This window comes from Myotis davidii, unplaced genomic scaffold (assembly GCF_000327345.1).
Source record: "Myotis davidii unplaced genomic scaffold, ASM32734v1 scaffold408, whole genome shotgun sequence".
Classification (NCBI taxonomy): domain Eukaryota; kingdom Metazoa; phylum Chordata; class Mammalia; order Chiroptera; family Vespertilionidae; genus Myotis; species Myotis davidii.
The window spans coordinates 634,043-647,010 of NW_006299389.1; the positions used below are offsets into that span (position 1 = coordinate 634,043).

Genomic DNA, 12,968 nt, shown 5'->3' on the forward strand with positions numbered 1-12,968 from the left:
CAACTCCCCAATTGGCCCTGCTCTGAGCCCGACCAGGGGCTGCACCTAGGGATTGGGCCTGCCCTCTGCCACCCAGGATTGGGCCTAAGCCAGCAGGTCGTTATCTCCCGAGGGATCCCAGACTGCGAGAGGGCAGAGGCCAGGCTGAGGGACACCCCTCCCCCCCTCCGAGTGCAGAAATTTTTGTGCACCGGGCCTCTAGTATATATATATAAAATAAATATCCAGAAGTTGAATTGCTGGGACATATGGAAGCTCTGTTTTTAATTATTTGAGTAATCTCTGTACTGTTTTCCATAGTGGCTGCATCAGTTGTCAATCCCACAAGGGTTCCCTTTTCCCCACATCCTCACCAACACTTGTAGTTTGTTGGATTTGTTGATGATGGCCATTCTAATCAGTGTTGCTATTCCCCTCTGTGGTTTTAATTTGCATTTCCCTCATGACTAGTGATGTTGAGCAGCTCCTCATATGTCTGTTGGCTATCTCTATGTGCTCTGTAAAGCCTGATGAGAGCCTGAGGCTCAGTCTTCTTCATTGTGGCGTTGCCATTAGAGTCATTTTCCTTCATTTCATGCTTCCTCTGTCCCTTTGAGTCCAGGCTGGCAGCATTTCTTAAAAAATTTTAAAAACTGTTTTGGTCTGTTGTATAACTCATGGGTGCCCACGCCATCAGATAAGAGGATCCTCCACACATCTTTCCTGGGTAACTGCATCTTCATACACCAATGTGACCATAAGTAATTACTATTTCCAAATAAGGTCACATTCTAATTTGCATACCTTTGAAGCCTTCCTTACCAGAAATTTGTACATAAAAGCAATTAAAAAATTAGTCATGCTGCATGTCACAAAAACATATAGTAAAGTAATACTTTAGGTGTTTGTTAAGTATTACCTTCTTATTTTTTAATCGTATATTTTGGTTATATGAAATTTCTAATTCTATAATTCAAATTCTAACTTACTATTTTTTGTCCTAGAAAGTTGCTTATTTTAAAAAGTATTTTACATTTAAATTAGATGGTTGGTTTTCAGTATAAATAATGGAGACCATGAATTGGACTTCCTGGAGACAGGAACAAAATAATCATGATTCTGTATAATAAATCTTAGGGTAGTGAACATAGAAGAATTCAATGTATACAGATTCCTGATCATTATTTTTTTTCCTGATAATTCTCTTTATATTTGAACTTAACATTTACAATTAATATGTACGTTCTTTTTTTTTTTAAATATATTTTATTGCTTTTTTACAGAAAGGAAGGGAGAGAGATAGAGAGCTAGAAACATCGATGAGAGAGAAACACTTGACCGGAATCGACCCTGGGACCCCTCAGTCCGCAGGCCGACGCTCTATCCACTGAGCCAAACCGGTTTCGGCGATATGTATGTTCTTAAAAGGAAAAGCAACAAAAGCCATTCACATTAGTATTTTGACTTCATTTCAAAAATAGTTTGCTTGAAAAGTTTTACCTGTTTCTGGTTATTGCTGTTTGTACCAATATGTAGTCACTAAGTTTCTTTATTTCTAAATGAGACTGTTAATATCTTCATTTCCTACTATGCATTCTCTTAGATAATCTCATTCACTCTTCATAGGGGTTTAGATGAATGTTGTTATTTTCCTGTATTAACAAGAATAGATTTTCACTGTGCTGCTGAAGCTTATTGTTTTTGGCTCTGACATTGTTACTTTCATTATTTTGAGTATTTTTTACTTTATTTCTGAATGTTTAAAATTAAAGATAATATTTACCTATTGTATTTACAGTGAGTCAAGCAGTCAGCAGAGTGGTAGATCTTGTTGTATATTTATAAAATTCAAGACTTCTGGGAGAAGGTCATGGAAAATTGAAATATGTGAGACCGAATTTTCCTTGCCAAAGAAACTTACAGTACCTATATTGTCCACTCAATTTTATTTATCATGAAGCAAGTATTAGTAACCCTATAAGACTATAAGAAAGTTTCTACTGATGAGTCTAAACTTACATTTTTTTCTTTAGTGGAAATATTACATCTTAAACCAAATCTATTAAAATTTCTCAGGATCCTCATTTTACATATTTCCAAGCCAAGACGAGTACAAAAAAATGACTTAGAACTCTCTCTGTATGTAACAATAGAAAGCAGTGATGTAGATTAATAGTACCACATGCAGACATAACGATACAGTTTCCTTCCAGTGTTTATTATGAATTTTCTTTGGATAGCAGAATGGTGAGCAGAAGGGCTTTGTGGTAGGAGCAGTAGTGCTGAGGTGAGGAAGCATTTGTGGCACTTGGGCTCCCGTGACTATACTTGGGTTGAAGAGAAATATTCATGTTTACTGGCAATGGGAGAGAAACCTGGAAATTTTACTGGTGGAATTAAATGTTGGAGCCCTTGAATGCCCAGCTCAGGAATTGAGACTTAATTCTAAAGGGTGATTACACTCTATTGAACTCAGATACAAAAGATTACAAGACATTTGGGGGAGATTAAAGTGACAGCTGTAAAGATGAATTGGTGCTAGAAGAGACTGGTATAAGGAATTCGTACAGGAGACATTTCAGAGGAAGAATTCGGTAGTTGATGACAGACTGGATTTCTAAGGGTAGAGGGGAAAGATGGATTAGGAAATGTTAAGTATGAATGTAGACGATTGCAAGAATTATCATATCATTGATAACAGCATGTTTGTTTGCAGAAGAAGTTAGGGCATGTTAGTTGTTCTCTGAACTTTTAAATCATTTGAATTCTATGGAAGGAGTTTTAGACTAGACATTATTAAAACTAATTAATTTGCATGGAGATGATAATTGTATCAACAAAATATTGAGTTTCAAAGCTGTTGTTGAGTCAACGAGTCTGTTGCCCAGTGTGTTAGAGTTTGCCAAGATATAATAGTTACACCTTTGAGACAATTTTGCACCACTATTTTATTAATGTCTGTCCTGTTGGATGAAGTTTGGGCTGGATGCAATTTAACCTGTGTGAAGTCTTTATAGGAAATGTGCTTTATAAGATATGACTGCTAGGTGCTAGGTAAGTATATATCCATGAAAATCAAAGTCTCAGTGGTTTCAAAATAATCATATCCACTATTCCTTTTTTCCTAGTGGATATGTTTGTAGTAGTGTTTTGCAGGGGGTGCGTTTTATGTGATATGATGTAGAAGAGACTCTTCTTTTGTTCCTAATTGTTGGCCACTTTTTGAGAGTATGTTCGTTAATAAACATAATGTGATTAAAATTTATCTTGAAGAAAATTTACCTCTTCCCATTGGTTTAATTATTCTAATCACATTCATTGGCTATTTCTGTTTGTGAACCCAATGTTTTCAGCTTCACAGACCTTTCAGCATTCAGCTCACTGATACAGCCTTTTGAAGGGAGAGTGGTTAATCCTTCTGTTGCAGGCATGCTTTTGAATGAGTGCACTTTCCTTTTAGTTGTTCCTGGTACACAGTTCCCTATCAACTCTACCATGCCTTTGAGCATATTATTTTACCATTTGTAAGTGTGAATATGCAGGTTCTCGCCTTTCTTTAGAACAGTGGTTCTCAACCTTCTTAATGCCACGACCCTTTAATACAGCTCCTCAACCATAAAATTATTTTCGTTGCTACTTTGTAACTGTAATGTTGCTACTGTTATGAATCATAATGTAAATATCTGATATGCAGGATGTATTTTCATTGTTACAAATTGAACATAATTAAAGCATAGTGATTAATCACAAAAACAATATGTAATTATATATGTGTTTTCCTATGGTCTTAGGCAACCCCTGTGAAAGGGTCGTTCGACCCCCAAAGGGGTCGCGAACCGCAGGTTGAGAACCGCTGCTTTAGAAGAAATTGAATTTACCCTTCACTGAATGTTTGAAAATGTGAAACATCCTCATTTATGTGGTGACTAAATATTCTTGTGCGTCACATTTAAAGTAGGACTCAGTGTGACTTCATGTAGCTATGAAATGTTTAAAGCACAACATCCCCTCTGTGTTTCAGTGCACCTGCAGGAATGACATGGTGAAAATTTCAATGGATATTTTTGTGAAGAAATTTCAGCCAGACAGATACCAGCTTTGGAAACAAGGAAAGGATATATACACCATTGATCACACAAAGCCTACTCCGGAAACCACCCCTGAAGTAAAAGCATGGCTGCAAAGGAGGAGGAAAATAAGAGCATCCAGGAGGTAACGGTCCCGGCCTCCCCCATCACACTTGTACTTATGCAGTTAAAATGGGCTATGATGTGATATTCTCAAAGACTTTTTGCTTTGCTGAAAATTTATTCCTCATAAGTTTACATAATACCTTACTGAAAATTTGAGACAAAATATTTTAATTCTTGAGAAATGTAATAAATAAATAGAAGTAGAAAGAATTGTATTTTGTGTTTGAGAATATTCCTGAAGTTGTTACACATGGCAAGTAAAACAATACTAGAACCTCTTGGATCTCTTACACTAACGTATTTTAAAGTTGTATTGGTGGTGCTCTTTATTCATCTCCATATTTTATTAAGTTCAGTAGCTTGATTTCCAGCCTTTTCATTTTGCTACTGATTTTCTTTCTGACTTCAGTAGTTTTCTTCTTCATTTGATATTAATTTTCTCATCGGGATACCTAATTTTTGCTCCATTTTATACACTTGGTTTTATTCTTTTATGAGATAGAAAGCCAAGCATGTGGTGTTTCTGTAACATGGTTGTCCCCGTGAACTTTATTCTACATTCCATTTTCGTGGCCAGGGCCATTTCAGAAGCTTTTACACCTGTCACGGGCATCTAGCTAGTTTAAAACCCATTGAATAGGGTATGTGTTATGTTGCTCAGGTCCTCAGGCAACATTTTTAGGCTCTTGATGTTTTCCAGGGTTATATTACATTTTTACTCTCCAATATTACTCATTGTTTTTCTTTCAGATTGTAAAGGTAATATTTGTGCATTGGAGAAAATTTGTAAAATAAGGAAAAGAATAATGAAGGAATCCCAAATCACTCATAACCTCACAATCCAGAGATAACCAGTGTTAACATTTTGTATATATCCTTTACATATATATTGATTCTATATCATATAGTATTATATGCCTTTCTAAAATTGGGGCAATGCTCTATTAACAATTTGATGACCAGTTTTGTGAGTGTTTTAATGTAATCAAATGATTTGCTACAACGTGATTTTTAATGACTGCATGTATTTAACTAATCCCCTGTGTTTGGACCTGTAGCTTGTTTCCAGTTTTTTTGCTATTAACTAAAATAACACTGTAATTTTAAATCTTTGCCCACCCTTTTGATGCTCATTTTCTGATTCTCTTTTATTTTTCCTGACATTTATTTTCTGCTATTTTAGAATGGTAGTGAGCGGAGGAACCTTAAGAACATGGAGTCAAACTTCCGCATTTTATGAGAGAAATCCCTGAGGCACAGAATTAGTAGCAGGACTCAAACTGAGGTGTTCTATTTCACCCTATAGTTTATAGCAGTGATTTTCAAACTGTTAGTTTTCAGAGCAATTTAATAGGTTAGAAACAACATTTTTAAATTAGGAAGTAAAATAGAATAAAAAGTATCATAGTCCTTCCTGTGTGGGAAGGGTAAGTATTAACTCATGACATGTGTGAGTATGTGTGTATGTGTGTGTTGTGTCACCATCTAGAATGTATAACTTACTACGGGTTGCATTAAAAAAAAGTTTGGGAAACACAGATTTACAGAGTCAATGCCTTTGATAAACATGTTAATCCACATTACGAAAGACACTAGCTGTGGGAGGGTGCAGTAGTTAATCTTGAGTTCAGAAGAAACACCAGTAGATCTTGTTCAAAATTGCTCTTTAATGGTCAGAAAAAATATAATACTTTAATTAAATGTATGATCTGGTCTCCTAGTTACTAACCACAGTGGCCCTTTCGGGTTGACATTGATCCATGACATGGAACAGATTTGAAATGCCTTCATCAGGTTAAAATAATCAGTGGACTTTACTCACTTAGTTTGAAAAGCTAATGTTAAGGGGCTTGTTGGTTATGCTCAGCTTTGCGGCTTGATCATAGTTCTCTGACTCCCTTAAGTAAAGCCCTATCTAGGGAAATCTGATGAAGGGAATGATTCATTGAAATCTCGAAGAGATGTCAATCATCTAACTTTACGTGTACTATCCTTTTAGTAATGTGAAGATTTTCTACATAGGCCATTGCATGGGTTCTCAGTACACATGATAATGGTGATGCTGGTGTTGTTTGTGTGTCTATGTGTATGTATTTGGGGGCACTGAAATACATATTGCTTTTATTTGAATTGCATTTTTTTCTAAATGAGTGTTAGAAATGTTGTGTCATATATGAAAGGTATCTATGACAAAGCTATCAAGTGACTTGCTGGAAAATACTGAAAGAGGAAAAAATTAAAAATGGTGTCCACTCTGAAAATAATAAGTTGATATAAACATCAAATATATACAGTTGACCGTCCTTCTTCTTATTTCCTTTAGCTAATGATGATTTGGCATTTATTTTTAATGATTTTAATGAAAACTTAAGAATTACACAAAATTCAGGGCAATGTGGTCACCTGTTCACCTTGGAATGCAAACCTACACAGATTTTAACAATGGCTTTATGGGCTCTCCTCATTTTCTTCTTTGTTTCTCATTACCTAAGTAATACTTGATTTATTGATTAGATTTCCCCCATGTCATCATTTTTCACTTTCTTTTTTATTTTTAGATTTCTTTCAATATTGTTATAAACGTTTAACAAAGACTTCCCTCAACAGTATTTAATAATCAATTATTTACCATTGTTTTAATTTTAAAAAATTATATATTTTTATTGATTTCAGAGAGGAAGGGAGAGGGAGAGAAAGAAACTTCCATAATGAGAGAGAATCATTGATTGGCTGCCTTCTGCATGCTCCTACTGGGGATCGAGCCTGCAACCCAGGCATGTGCTGTTGATTGGAATGGAACCCAGACCCTTCAGTCTGCAGGCTGATGCTCTAGCCACTGAGCCAAACTGGCTAGGGCTTAATTTTAATTTTCAGTGAATTGTTGTTAAGACTTAAGATTTCAACATTAAAATTAATCTTTTAATTGTGAAGATAATCTCTGCACAATAATTTAAAAAACTATCAATTTTTTTCTTCTTTCAGTAAGTGAAAATAATATTTGCATTGGTATGTTTTATCCTGTTCTTTGCAAACATTGCTCTGACCACAGCTTCTCTTGTTAATAGCTTCCAGTGTACTAGTTCTCACTCAAAGCGGCCTAAGAATGAGGAGGATGAGGAAGTGTCAGCTGCAGTCGATGCGGCACAGGGCCCTACCCCTGACCCAGACCCAGATGACCTCAAGGTCAGTGAACAGCCAGAAGCAGCAGTGAAGCTGGAGAACACAGAAGCACCTTCAGAGGGAGTGGCCTCGGCTAGGAGGATGCAGCTGGACCAGAATCTATCAGATAATGTCGGGCTCTCAGGTGAGAAGCTGGCTGATTTTTTCACATATAACTAGTAGGTGGTTGATGATCTTGTGCCTTTGATCTATGTTCACTGGGACAGAAATGTCACTTTTCCACATAGCTTAACCAAGAAGCCTTCTAGAGTTATGGGGTAATTCAGTCAGGAAGCTAAGGGAGTGCTGTAAAGGTCAGGCGCACCCCTGCTACATGGAGTGGAATTGTGAGACATACAGCCAGCAGGTCCTGTGTGGTTTAATAGAAAGATTCTAAAATGGCCTACCTATTTTGGCTCAGTGAATAGAGCCTTGACCTGCGGTCTAAGGGGTCCCAGGTTCCATTCCAGTCAAGAGCATATGCCTGGGTTGCAGGCATGATCACCAGTAGGGGGTGTGCAGGAGGCAGCTGATCAGTGATTCTCTCTTATCATGGATGTTTATCTCTCTCCCCCTCTCCCTCCCTCTCCGAAATCAATAAAAATATATTTAAAAAAAGATTCTAAAATGAAAAAAATATTTTTTGTGCAACTCAATTTACAATATACACTACATTTTTAGAAAGCTTTTTTTGAGCTCATATGGAATAGAGAAAACCAAACATAGGTAATTCTTAGTTTTGACTTAATTTTAAGACAAAAAATAAAGAATAAAGTTTTAAAAAAGAACAACAGTTTATGTTGTTCATTATATTCTACAAATGAGTGAGATCATATGATACTTACCTTTCTTGATTTGGCTTATTTCACTCATAAACTGATGAACAAAAATAGATTCAGAGACATAGAAGCACCGGACAGACTGTCAAACCTTAGAGCAGTGGTTCTCAACCGTGGCTGCACATTAGAATCACATGGGAATCTTTTTAAAATCCGGATTTTGGGGCCTCATCCTCGGAAATTCTGTTTCTTTGTTATGGGGTGGGGCTACAACATTAGTAACAAAGAAACAGAATTTCCGGAGGATGGGGCCCAGAAATCAGGATTTTAAAAAGATTCCCAGGTGTTTCTTATGTGCAGCCAAGATTGAGAACCACTGCCTTAGAGGGAAGACAGGGGTGGGTAGAGGGGTGGGGTGTGGGAGGTAAGAGAGCAACCAAAGGACTTGTATCAGGGGTGCGCAAACTTTTTGACTCGAGGGCCAACTTGTATGCTTGTATATAAGCATAACCAATGGACACAGACAGTGTGGGGTGAGGGCCTGTGCTGGGGGTGGGAGCAGTCGGGGAGAGGTCAATGGGGGTAAAGGAGACATATGTAATACTTTCAACAATAAAGAATTAAAAAAAAAATAAAGAAGAACAACAAATGTTACTTAGTCTTGGGAAATGGTATGTGTAGTCCCTTGGCTGTTCCTCTATCCTAAAGCCATCATCTGCAAGTCTCAACTACTTTACATTTTCCCCTGAAACTGCATATATCTCTGAAACTGCTTTAACACTTTGGCGCTTTAATATATGGTGGGGCATTTGTCCTTTTACTAATCGAGCTTATTGGTAATTCCTATCTTCTTCTTGTACCGCTCCACCAGTCTGTCTTTCAATTGTAGACTCTTCGAATCCAGCCATTGCTTTCCCCCGCCCCCGCCCCCGCCCTGCTTTCTTCTCCTTTAAGACACCATTATCTCTTGCCTGGGTTATTGTAGAAATTGCTTCCTTCCTGTTTTGCCAGTGTCCACTCTAGAAACCTCTGCTAGTCAGTTCTCTATATGGCAGTGATCTTTGAAAACTACTAGCTTGCTTGCTTGCTTGCTTGCTTGCTTGCTTATTTATTTATTTATTTATTTATTAATTACTATGTGGGAATATTCATTAAAGCTGGGGACAGTAGAACGAGAAAGGGCTTAGCATAGAAGAAGCAATGGAGAGCCTAGGCTGGGCTGCCCTAGCTCTCTGGGCAATTAGAGAAAAGGGGGCTTTGGGATCAGGTTCAGGGGTTAGTGTGGTACAAGGGGCCACTGCCCATTGCTCCCCTGGTTGCAAGCCTCATGGGGTCCTTTAGGGTTTAGGAGGTGCATACCTGTGGGGAAGGAGAGGGGAAAGAACTGGTGGGGCTACTCCCCAGAAGGTGAGCATGCGCTGCTGGCTCCTTTGTTTTGTGTAGCTTAGGTCTTATCCCCACTTGTTTCTTCTTTCTTCATATTCCACTTATAGTGTAAAAAAAGTCCTTATCATAGTCCTAATTCATCTGACCTTCAGCTGCTGCTCCATGCTCATTACCTTTTGTTCTTGAAATGTCTTTATTAATAGAGTTTAAATCATAGACCTTTCTTCAGTGAGTTTATACTTTAGTGGAGAGCCAGTGTGGTAAGTGCCATGTTAGAGATTGCATAGAATGTTGCTGGTATAACAGGGAAACACCTTGAAGAGACAGGAGGCTGGACAGGCAGTGTTTCTTGAAGTAGGTGGTATTGAATTGACTTGAGATAAATGGATAGGAGGTAGGAAGGTGGAGCAGGCAGAGAAGGAAACAGCACAAGCAGTGCAGAGAAGACGGTTATGCAAAACATATGGCTATTTGTTTATAGTCTGTTACCAGAGTTTAATTACTGGGTCATTTAGGCCAAGGGCACACAGTTTTATTACACATTTTCTTGCATTTTAACCTCAGGTTTAGATACCTGGCAGAACACTTAAATAGAAGATGTGTCTAGGTTCAGCACCATAGCTAGTATGTGACAGGTGAAATAATGCATGCGTGTGTGTAAGGGAGGGAGGAGGGTGAATAGAGATGGCAATGGAGAAGTGCTTATGATCATTGTATGATACAGCATTAGTGTAGGAAGTAACTTTTACTGTATCTACTTAGCCTTACATGTGCTCTTTACATACATCCTCTGAACTGGAATGTTTCCTCAGTAGCACCTGTTAGCATCATATATTAGAATATAATTCTTATTTTTAGAAATATTTCAAATTGCTATTGCTTTGGATAATTATTGTTGCTGTCCTGGCTTTTGTCTGTAGTTGAACCTCTTTTTAATCCCTTATTTTGTCAGTAAGTATATTCTTTTGCCAAACTCCAAGGTCTCACCTTAACAACTATGAAGGCTGCATGATGCTACCATGACCTTTTCTACCTTTGTCCGTGGAAGTTTACTAGTACAGGGGAAGTTGGAAGATAGAAAGTTAGTTGAGAATAGTTTAACAATTGTACTCACTAATAACACAATGCAAGATTTATTAAGTCTTTTGTTTTACTCCTCAGGAAACAGCTGCTTAAATACATCTGTGAAGGAGGAAATAAAAACTAAAGATGACCAAGCCTATGCCATAATTCCATCTTCGAACACCAGAGAAACTGCTGATTCTGTATCTCTTGGCCATTTGACCCCCAAGGAATCAGACCCACCCAAACATCCATGGTCAAAGTTACCAGAGTCGTGCTCCTCAGTGCCTGAGAGTAACAGTTGGTTGACAGAAGGAGAGGGCAGTAATGTGGAAAGCCGTGTGAGTGGCCTTGAACCTGGGGAAGTCCCAGCGGTCCCCAGTGGAGAGAGGAATGGTTTCAGAGTCCCCAGTGTATGTGGCAATGTCTGTTTTTACTATATTTATTGTGTGATGAGAGGACTTTCTGAAAGCTGTGCTGTGCATCTGAATCGTGCTATAGGCCAGAAATAACATTTCACAATGTATGGGTCTTCATCATATTTTCTTCCATGATTGGGAGGTAAGCCTTCTGTGAGCTCTGGCTCCCATGGTGATAGTTCAGAAAGCATAGAATTTTTTGCCACATGTTGGAGCTTAATTTTATTTTTAAATTTTTCTAAAATTAAACTCTTTATTTTGAGATAATTATACATTCATATCTATAATAATAAAAGCATAATATGCTAATTAGATCGGACATCCTTCCAGACAACCGTCTGGACGAAGCTGGGCTGCGAGGGAAGCCCGGGTCCTAGGTGCCACAGGGAAGCCCGTGCCGGCAGTTGGGGGAGGGAAGGCCTACTCTTGCACGAATTTCATCCATCAAGCCTCTAGTGTACTTATAAGAAATAGTACAGAAAGCTCCTGTGTAGCCAGTTTCCCCCAATAGTGACTTCTTGGAAAACTATATACGAAGATATCACAGTATATTGACATTGATACAGTCAAGATACAGAGTGGTTCTATTACCTGCAATGTTAACCAGACTGGAGATGAGTTACCTTCAGGGCTTTGATTTCCTCCTGCCAACAGTTACTTCCTTTAAGTCCTATAGCCTCTACTTTTAATAGTAGACTCCCCTAGTCATGCCTCCCCCTGATATGTTCCTCATGGACTCTGATTCCAGGGCTAGGCTGACCTTTCTGGCCCTGCTCACTACCAGAAACAGGCCGTTTACCTCTTGGAAAACTCAAGACCCCTCTTGATTACCAAGCTCTCCATTCTATCTGTTTGCATGGGACCGCCCTGTTTTTCATATGTTCTCATATGATGTGAATGTCATATGGTTTCAGCTTAAACTGTTGCTGTGACCATAAGGTTGTGAGTGGATCAGGCAATCACACACTCTATGTATAGTGCTTATCAGAATTCATTAACCTCTTTGACCTGTGTAACTTGATGAAGGAATTCAAGTGGATGAGTAAGAAGAACCTCAATTGTGGGAGCTGATAGAGTGGGCCCCTGAACAGACCCACTTCTTCATTCCTCCTTTTCATTTCAATCGCCACAGTTCTTTTCGTATCTTTGAGTAGCAAGGGAGATTAGATAAGGAAATCCACTTGGAATTTTTACTTATAAGTAGTTTAAAAATGTTAAATAATATATATATCAATTTTCTGATTTGACCTAAGAACCTTTATCATTTTATTTGTGATTATATATTCCTTTTTAAAAAATGTTTTTATTGACGAGAGAGAGAGAGAGAGAGAGAGAGAGAGAGAGAGAGAGAGAGAGAGAGAAACATGTATTTGAGAGACAAACAAGGATAGGTTGCTTCCTGTACACACCCTAACCAGGGATTGAACCTGCAAACCGAGTATGTGCCTTGACTGGGAATCAAACTGGCAACCCCTCCATAGGTGACACTCAACCAACTGAGCCACACCAGCCAGAGGAGGATTAGTACTCTTTTCTTACACCATGTGTCAGACAGCCCCTCTAAGTAATACACATCCATCTCATGTTTGTGTGGTTTTGAGCAGTGTTTCTTCCTATCCAGTGTAGTACTATGTGTATTCTGGTAGCAATCAGCTGTAGTAAATCTTCTCAAGAAATATTTGGTTAATTTTTTTTTCCAATATATATTTTATTGATTTTTCACAGAGAGGAAGGGAGACGGATGAAGAGTTAGAAACATCAATGAGAGAGAAACATCGATCAACTGCCTCCTGTACACTTCTTACTGGGGATGTGCCTGCAACCAAGGCACATGCCCTTGACCGGAATCGAACCTGGGACCCTTCAGTGTGCAGGCCGATGCTCTATCCACTGAGCCAAACTGGTTAGGGTTAGGTTAATTTTTGAACATTGTCACTCTGTCTATAATTGGGCTCCATGGAATATGCCAAATATGTTACCACTTTACCTGT

General features: G+C 38.3%; 1 protein-coding gene across 4 annotated transcripts in view; it reads left to right on the plus strand.

Annotated features, from left to right (window-relative positions):
* Positions 1-12,968, plus strand: part of KDM4C (lysine (K)-specific demethylase 4C) — a 354,050-nt gene that overhangs the window by 190,885 nt on the left and 150,197 nt on the right. For 3 of the 4 annotated variants that reach the window (XM_015571205.1, XM_006774842.2, XM_015571206.1), the window contains 3 exons: positions 4,001-4,191; positions 7,238-7,476; positions 10,658-10,971. In XM_015571205.1, coding sequence (XP_015426691.1) covers positions 4,001-4,191; positions 7,238-7,476; positions 10,658-10,971 — 744 coding nt within the window. The remainder of the gene's footprint in view (positions 1-4,000; positions 4,192-7,237; positions 7,477-10,657; positions 10,972-12,968) is intronic. The other variant, XM_006774843.2, reaches the window with a different exon arrangement.